Genomic DNA, 8,986 nt, shown 5'->3' with positions numbered 1-8,986 from the left:
ATAATCTTAAATTACAGAATAATGTAGAAAAAGGATAGCTCTTTCAGAAAATATGATTAAAAAAAATCAATATTTACTCGGTTGACTCATTTCACTTTATTTAGTCCTCACGTAAATCAAGGGGTACGACTTTTTGTTTGTTTTGTGATGCACGGTCACATTAACTAAACTAATTCGAACAACTTAATTCCTTTAAGATACTCTCATATCATATGGCTCTGCAAGATTTATTGCATAATTACTAGCGAAACAGGAATTGATATGTTGAGTATTCTTCTTTACCATAAACTTCCATTACTGCTCGAAGAAAACTCACAAACACCCATATACTTATGTGATGTATTTGAAGTTCCGTGTCACAATTTTAGCCTACATCTATTTACATTGAGATACAATTAGGCAAGGTTGTGAAGGCCGACGCCCATCAAAATTCCAAGCTCATCAAAATCCTGTTTCAGTTCTTTCAGATGTGATCAATTTGACATAGAAGAAATAGATTATTGAACGAATGAATGAATGAATGAATGAATGAATGAATGAATGAATGAATGAACAGTGATGTTAAGTATCAAATTCATCATCATCATCTTCTTCTTCTTCTTCTTCTTCCTCTTCTTGTCCAGAATCCAGGCAAACTTCTTAACGTCAGAGAATGTTTGTTCACGATTCTTGCTGCATCTAATCTTCTGGGTAATTACTCGATTTTACATTTATCTTTCCTTTCTCTTTCATTGGTGCTGACGCAGTGATAATAGCAATCTATAATTGGTATTATCTTTATCGTAGGAAGAAAGAGATAATTAGTACAAAAACGTGAGTGTATTCTTCGTCAAATCTGATGGAGTTATATAAATCATATTAAAGTAACGACACTTTGGCCCGAATTCACGAAGGTGGTACAATCTTGTCCATGTTTTAAACCACGGACAAAGCCCAATGTTTCTTATATGGGGCGCCAAGTGACGCATTGCTATTTCGTTGCGAAATCAGTCATTTCGTAACAAAATGACAATATTTCGTAATGAAATGAACTTTTCGAAGATGAGCCAATGTTTGATAGAATTAATTGATAAGTAGCGGTAATATTCAATAGGGTCTTCTTTATCCAGGGTAGCTTCTTCAACGTTGCAACTGTTCTTCTAGAGGACCCCGGTATTGATTTTATCCTAGCGTTGCAAGGCATCCATTTATACAAGTCGGTCGTGAGGGACATTTCGGGTAAAATCATCTTGTCCAGGGACGTAACCTCCTGACGGTAATCCAACTCGGGTCCTCCGACTGGAGGTCGCGAGGCGTATTCATTTTGCCACAGTGCCTCCAATCCAACTTTATCAATTTCTGTAGCATTTACGTTACTTAAAAATGATCAATACCTGTAACAAATTGTGGGATATCTTTTGGAGTCTCAGTTTTTCCTCTAGATGAAAATTGCCTATAGGTAGAAGCATTTACACACACACACACTCTCTCTCTCTCTGGTCCTGTAAGGTTTGTCCGTTGTGCAGGCAGACTCATTGAGCTGTTCACGACTGCAGCCTTTTCATGCTCTGAACTACTCAACTGCGGGGCTCCCCGCGTGTGGCAACAAAGTTTTACGAAATGGCAGCACCGTATCAACGATTCCCAAGATTATCCCCTTACCTTCTCCGGTGAAGCTATGCGAGGGACACGGACATGTCATCTGCCGCATACCCGGTGAGTATTAGTTCTTACGCTAAAAAAAAAAAACCAAAAAAAAAAAAAACAGCAAATCTCTTAACGTTATTTTTTCCGCCTCTGCAGGGATTGTTGCTATTACGATTTACGTCATTACAGATATCTACATTTTGAAAACTGGCAAAGACGAGTGTCAAAACGTGGTAACATTTTCACTATTGAAAAATTGACAAACTACTTTCAAAATTGGATTTTTGAAATCCGGCTTGTTGGCTTGTTCTATTCAACACTTAATATTAGAATGAGAGTGTGTGAGTTTTGAGTGTGGAAGGTATAGTATTGTGAATTGCTCGTGTGCGTGGAACGCTAACACCACTATATCCCTTTAAACCAAGAGGAAAAAACAATGTGAACTTTTATTTTTTTTTAAACGCATTCCATTAAGGAAAGACCATTTTCAATTTCAAGATGTCAGATACATCAAAATAGACTGCTTATACTTGTGACTGTATAAGTTTATACAATAAGACACTTTGTTACTGAATGACGCTGTTTGCAGACTGCATGTCGGGACCGTGTCAAAATGGCTGGTGCGAAGAGACTATCAACAGCTATAGATGTCACTGTCGGCAGGCCAGAAGAAGGATTAACTGTGAAACAGGTATTTCAGCGTATGATTTTTTTTCTCTCTCTCTCTCCCTCTCTCGATTTTTACTCCTTTAGCATAATGATGGTAAAAGACAAACAAACATAACGTCTCTCAATCCTCAGACTTAAAGAAACATTTAAAAATTGACTACAATGACCCTAAGGTAAAAGTGCATTGCAATGCTCAATTTGAAATTATTTCTATCCAGTTTTGTATGTGCGTTTTAGGTATCCCGTGATGTGCTTCCTTAAGTTGGTTGGAAAGGCCCAAAAGCCATAGCGATTTAAATGCATTTTTCCAACCCGGCATCTTAGGGAAGCGTAACAGGGAAAACCTGCCATCGTTTACCCCTGTCTTTTTGCCTGCTTTGTTCTGTTGTTTGTTTATCTTTTATCGCTTTTATTGTCTCACAAACACTAAATAAATAATAATAATGATAATAATAATAATAGTGATGATGATGATGATGATGGTAATAATAATGATAATAATAATAATAACAGTAAGGATAGTAATAATAGTAATCATAGTAATACTAGATAACAAATCTACTTTAAGTGATACAAAGGATTTTTTCACCACTTCAATTTCACTTGCGTGATATCAAATGGCACAAAGATGTTCGCACAGGCAAGTGAGACATGAGTGAGGCGATGACGTCATCACTTGCGATTTCCATATTTGAATATTTCCTCCAGGATTGCTTCATGGGTAAGCGTGTGCAACTCTTAATTGGCTAAACGACTTATTTAATGGCTAATGGATTTTTTTTTTAATCATTTACAGCCTTTATTTGAAAAATTCGGGTCATGTATCTTTCTAGAGCAGAAAAAAAAAATGATCAACTCAAACTAATCAAAGCTGGAATGTGGCTTGTGTCTGTAATGGAATTACCATGTGTTATATTTCATTGATGTTTCTGTCTTACAGCTATTGTTCTCGTCAAGCAAAATAAACTCTCCGAGTTCCCAATATCGATATTATACTTCGAGCACATACTTGCTTGAGTCGAACGAAATTGCACGTTTAGCCATTCCCAAACCACAAATCAATAAATCCAAAACTCGTTACTTGGGTAATTCTTGTAATAAAAAGGGTTTTACTACTCTTTATTTCTACTTTCTGATTTTTGTTTCATTCAGACAAGAGTGTGTCTCTATTTTGATTGCGCTATTTGTCGTTGAATATACAAATTGACCATTTGCATTGGTTTTTTTAATGTTTAAATCTCAAAGATGTACTTTATGAAACTGACAACTCACTAGTATTATTATCTATTTTTTTTGGGGGGGGGGTCGGGGAGAGTAATGTGTCGAACTGACGAAGAAATTGAAAATAACCCCATGATATAATAAATCATGTGTAAATAAGGTATACACTACAAAATGTAATCATTAAAGGATATAGCTTACTACATACATATACATAGTATACATTTTCATGTGGATACAATGAATCCAAGAATGTCGCTATTAAACCACATTAGTGGGGAAAAATTCCAATAAATAAGGAAATCGAATGATATCAATTCTTATATCTTGGCTGCATGTGTCGTCACCTCTGGACCAAGAGGCTACAACAAGTCGTGATTATACAATGGAACAATAAAGCATCAATAAAAATGTCACATTTTCGTATAAAAAAAAGCATGGACCTTCGACTTGCTACTAATATTTTGTTGAGGTTTATATAAGTCGCATCACATTCTTCTGCTGCAATTTCTTCGTACTGTGTCTTTCTATTACTCCACTTCTGAGACGATGCTAACTGTTTTAGCCTTTATCCAGCTATCGTAAGCATACACTCAAGCGACTGGCTAAACGAATGAACGTAGAATTATATTGTGTAAATTTGGAATTTTTTTTTTCTCATGTCAACATAAACATAGAGCGCAAGTTTGGTGATAAGTACATGAGAAGAGGCACGCATTTGGACCTTGGAATATTTTGTAAGCTTTGTTAAGATGAACATTATTTCAAAAGTTCTTTTCCTCTTTATAGTTTCAACTGGCGAAGACGGTTCCTGGAGCACGTCGACCACGAAATCAACGAGGGTACTTACACCAACCACGATATCCTCAAGACTCCATAGGACGTCATCCACTGCAACAGTGAATACAACAACCACTGCAACAGTGAATACAACAACCGGCATGAACTGTGAACAGCCAGGTTTTTACCCACCTAAATAGAAAATAAACTCTTTCACTTTATTTCATTTCATTTCATTTCATTTCATAACATAATATAATTTCATTTCATTTCGTTCCATTTCATTTCCAACAAAAATGCAATTTAAAATTAGCCATTTGAACATGCGTACAAGTACACATAGTAAAAACAAAATTGTAATCAAAAGAACAGTAATCTTAATGATTTTATTTTGTATTTGTGTACCTTAAATGTTCTAGTTAACATAAAAGTGCCTTTTTGACATTTCAAATCACGAAAGAGTAATTACAGTATCCTTATTCGAAAGACGGATTGTTAGGTAAATGGCTGGAGGACAAGCATTAACTTTGTTTTTCTTGGTTTTGGTTTATAGGTAGACAAGTAATCAACACTTGATCCGCCTGCGTTGTTTTGTTTTTGGTACAAAGCGTTATCAATATGCACCCGCAATGAATAAAACCAGCAAAGTACATAATATGTGACCGTGCACCTCAAAACAAACACAAAGTCGCACACACTGATTTTGCGTGAGGACTGAAAATAAGTGAAATGGGTCAACCTAGCCGAACTTGACTTTTTCATATTTTCTGAAAGAGCGGGTCTTCTTGTACATTATGCTAAAATTTGGTATCATAAAACGGGCAGAAATTTTTTTTTTTTGTAGAATAGTGTGATTAGATGTGTCTTTAGAATCCCTTTTTCATTTCTGAAAAACCTTGTCCACACTCTTCACTTTCAACTCTAATAACTTTTGAAAGGATAGTACTACTGCTTTGAAAGTTGGCATTAATTATGGACAGAATGTGTTAATGAGGCATGCTTAATTTCAGTTTAATCTAATAATCCCTTTATAGTTGTTACTCTGGTGGTTTACTTCCTGTGTTTTGTCCCATTCATCGCACAGCCAGCACGGTTTGGTAAAGATTAAGCGCTTGAATAGACACTGTACTTCGGGTTCCTCTTTTCTCAGTTCACACTTTTCCTGAGCTTGTGCTTTCTTTCCAATATTTAGATAGGTTAGGAGAGTCCATTTGATTTTGAGTTATACATCATTTTAAAGCTTAAAGTCTGCTCTTTCAGAATATGGTCTTAACTAAAAATTCATGTCTGGCGACTTTTTGTTTGTTTTGAGGTGCAGGGTCACATATAGACGCATAAACGAATGGCATCCCTTTCTTCCTACCTCTGATATCAGAGAGCCTGGTGACATCGGCGAGCGAGAGCTGGTGTGAGAAGACGAGCAAATACTCTGTGTGCCACTGTAGCCAAGAACTTCGTGCCATGAAATGCACAACGAGTGAGTCCCTTCTGCGACAAAATCCTCTTTTATTTACAAACAGAAAATTGGAGTCGAGTTCTATTCTGCCAAAGGTCAGGCCTACAGCGATCTCATGAAGAAATTCTATGGTAGAGCCAGTTGTGACAACGAAGTGACATGTATTTCGGGTTGAAGTTAAAGTCGGAGTTACTAAATAATTATATTTTTCACTCCGATAATCAGAAAAAAAGGAAGGCTGCTGAAGCTTTATTGTCAGTCCTGAACTATGTGCTAGTACTGCATTCAAAATCAGGAATTATCCTCTTTACAATATCTGGTCGAGGTGAATTTCCGCGAAGAAGCGTGAAATGGAGAAGCACGGAACATTTTTTTTTTGTAGTAAAGGGAGATAACTTCAAGGAAGAAAGTCAAGATAAAATTATAGAGAAAAATGTAGATGACCCCCCCCCCCCCCCAGCTTTTTCCCTGTACAATGTTTACTCAAAGGGTTAGTTGGTTTGAAAACTGCAGTATTAGATACCAGTATCATTGTTTGAAGTCATTTCAATTACAAAAGCAACCAAAAAACAAACAAACAATTCCAACAACGACAACAAGAACAAACAATATATGAAGGATTACTTTTTTTTCTTTATATTCCCCCTATAATGTTCTGTTACTGTCGTAGAGTACTGGGCAGCACAGCTTAACCAACGGTGTGATGATAACTTCTCTGGATACAGTGGTTACTGCGGAGAATCACGGTCCCCTGAAGTAGCCTGTTCTGAAAGTTAGTTCAGCTATGTTGAAGTATATGATATAAGGTTTCGTTCTTTTTTTTATAACCTCAAACGAAATCAAAATGAGAAACTAAAAGGAAAAATGATTTTCTGTCAACTCAAGCTTCAAATGATATAGGGAGTAAGGGCACAAAGATGATTAAATGAACACAATACTTTTAGCCTCTATCGATCTTTATGACTTGAAAGATATTACAAGGATCAAGGGTTAATTTTTGCAGTTTAATTCATGTTTTTATTGGGTTAAATTTGTGTTTTGTTCTAATTGTTACATCGAAGAGCACTTATAAGAGCACGCTTGAATGACAACTTGTTCATTTTTGCCATTTTTGCTTTAGTGCCTTGCAAGAGAAAAACAAAGGTGTTCGCTCATGCGTAAAGTTTCCATTTTAATTGACCTATCAGGTTGATAGCCAATTAAGTTACCTTTCATTATGGTATATAATACATTAGCTTTTAGCCAAACATTCTATGAGAAATATGAATTTGAAAGAGTGCTTACTTTCTATTTTGCTGAGTGTGTATGTATATATATAGGTACATGCAAACATAGATACACTCATGATACATACATACATACATGCATACATAAGGACATCGGTCGTCAGAAGGATGTAAAGTTACTTTCTATGGAGAAAATTGGCTCATCAACATTTTTTACAGTCGAAAGAGGAAAGGCAGTTCAGCTCAATTACATTTGTGCACGCTTTAGTGTATTCTCTTCTAAAAATTTCATTCCAATTGCAAGAATACAGAACATACTTTTTCTTTAGATGTTTAAAAAAAAGAAAGAGCAAATTTTGAGTACATGTCTTCTATTCCTCACACTACAGTGACCTCCATTTGAAAAAAGAAAGTAGAATAATGCTGTTTTTGCATGAAAGAAAAAATGACTTCGACAAGCGAGCAAGAAATGTTTTTCTCAGATACTAACTTCCCTTTGATGTCTGATACTAATTTGATACAACAATTGATTTTACAAGCTCACTATGAGACCCTGATCATCTGCGAAAGGTACTCAGCTGAAATCACTTGCCACAACGGAACTATCGATGTCCTCTGGGCAAACTACGGACGCCTGGCAGACTTCGCTACAGCCTGCCCACACAGGCTCACCACAGACGTCCGGAATTGCGCTCAGGAGAGTTCCTTTTTAAGAGTGAAGGAGGCGTGTGGAGGCCGTCCGAGCTGCTCCTTAGTGGCAAGAAATGAATGGGGAGATCCATGTCCAGAAACATACAAATATCTGGAGGTCGTGTATTCTTGCCGGTCTGGTGATGAGCGTTAATACTTACTCATAATTGCGTCTTTATTCTATACAAAGTAAATTTTCCTTCTCGGTAAGATCGTTAGGGGGCAATGTGTAGGGACCAAGAACATCTTAGCAGTCCCTTCGGTTTCATTTCTAGTCTTCTATGGAAGAATTTGTACTATATACTATAAGTTATCAGGAAATGTGTTGCTGTATCGTCGTTTGTAAGAACATGGACAGTATATTGTCCTCAAATGAAAACAAAAGTGAAATGAAATGACTTCAAAAGAAAAATGGTTGACCGTGATGAAATTTCCGATTCTGTCATGTTGGCAGTTATAAAAAAAAAAAAGAATTCCCTTGATGTTTATTGTAAACTTTTATAAAATGATGTTGACAAACTGACCATGTACATATCCTGTGTTAATATGCATATAAAGCAAGCCAGGAGGTTATAAGTAAAGACATTTTTGCGTGTTCGTGTCCCATATTTAGTACTTTCAGAATCAAGCGTAAGATGCACTTGTATATGCTATGATTGATCTTTATTTCTGACTTGTGAAGTACTCTCTGTAAAGCACATTATTGTTAAGCGCAAAAATAACACTAGATCGATTTACAAGGTATTCAATTTTGCATAGAAGTCTGTAACTAGAACTAGATTGGTTAATAATTTTGAATTAAAACATCTTTTTCTATCCTAAAGTCATGTAAATGCTACTTTCATCGTGAATAATCTTTCATATGAAAGACGTAAGTTTATGTATCAAAATGTACCTTATTCGTAGTTCACGTGTTTGTCTAACGACCAATATGAGGAGAACGGAAGATTTCCTCCACAAACTTATAATGCTCTACACCAACAGTTTATTTTCAATACGCAAATTTCCAGGCACGTTACCATTTGTCAATCAATTTAAATACTAAGCAACAGTTTACTTTTAAATGATATTCTTGAATTTCATGCACAAACACATACACACATTTGACAAAGGGCAAGGTGGACGAAGAATAAGTATTGTGCACTTAAAATAAATAGTTGGTCTAAAGCGTAATAAGTTTTCGGAATATTTCTTCTGTTCTCCGGTTACTTATATACATATTAGGTGAATACAATATAAACACGCTTTTTGAGCATCCCACTGTATAAACTATTATACCGTATTCTGTTTGCATTGTTTAGCAATAGAACCATCTCAG

At 35.9% G+C, this 8,986-nt stretch overlaps 1 protein-coding gene across 1 annotated transcript; it reads left to right on the top strand.

Moving 5' to 3' along the window:
- The first annotated feature begins 2,239 nt into the window (after window positions 1-2,239).
- Window positions 2,240-7,822, top strand: LOC139727371 (L-rhamnose-binding lectin CSL1-like). The gene is made up of 4 exons (XM_071638331.1): window positions 2,240-2,327; window positions 5,672-5,773; window positions 6,423-6,524; window positions 7,518-7,822. The coding sequence occupies exons 1-4, from the start codon at window positions 2,240-2,242 to the stop codon at window positions 7,820-7,822; spliced, it is 597 nt and encodes a 198-aa protein (XP_071494432.1).
- Window positions 7,823-8,986: the final 1,164 nt, after the last annotated feature.

This window comes from Diadema antillarum, unplaced genomic scaffold (genome assembly GCF_040938485.1).
Source record: "Diadema antillarum isolate AM-2024a unplaced genomic scaffold, OU_Dant_1.0 seq00000129_RagTag, whole genome shotgun sequence".
Taxonomy (NCBI): Eukaryota; Metazoa; Echinodermata; class Echinoidea; order Diadematoida; family Diadematidae; genus Diadema; species Diadema antillarum.
Note: the sequence above shows the minus strand (reverse complement) of the source record. Positions and strands in the feature narration are given on the sequence as shown.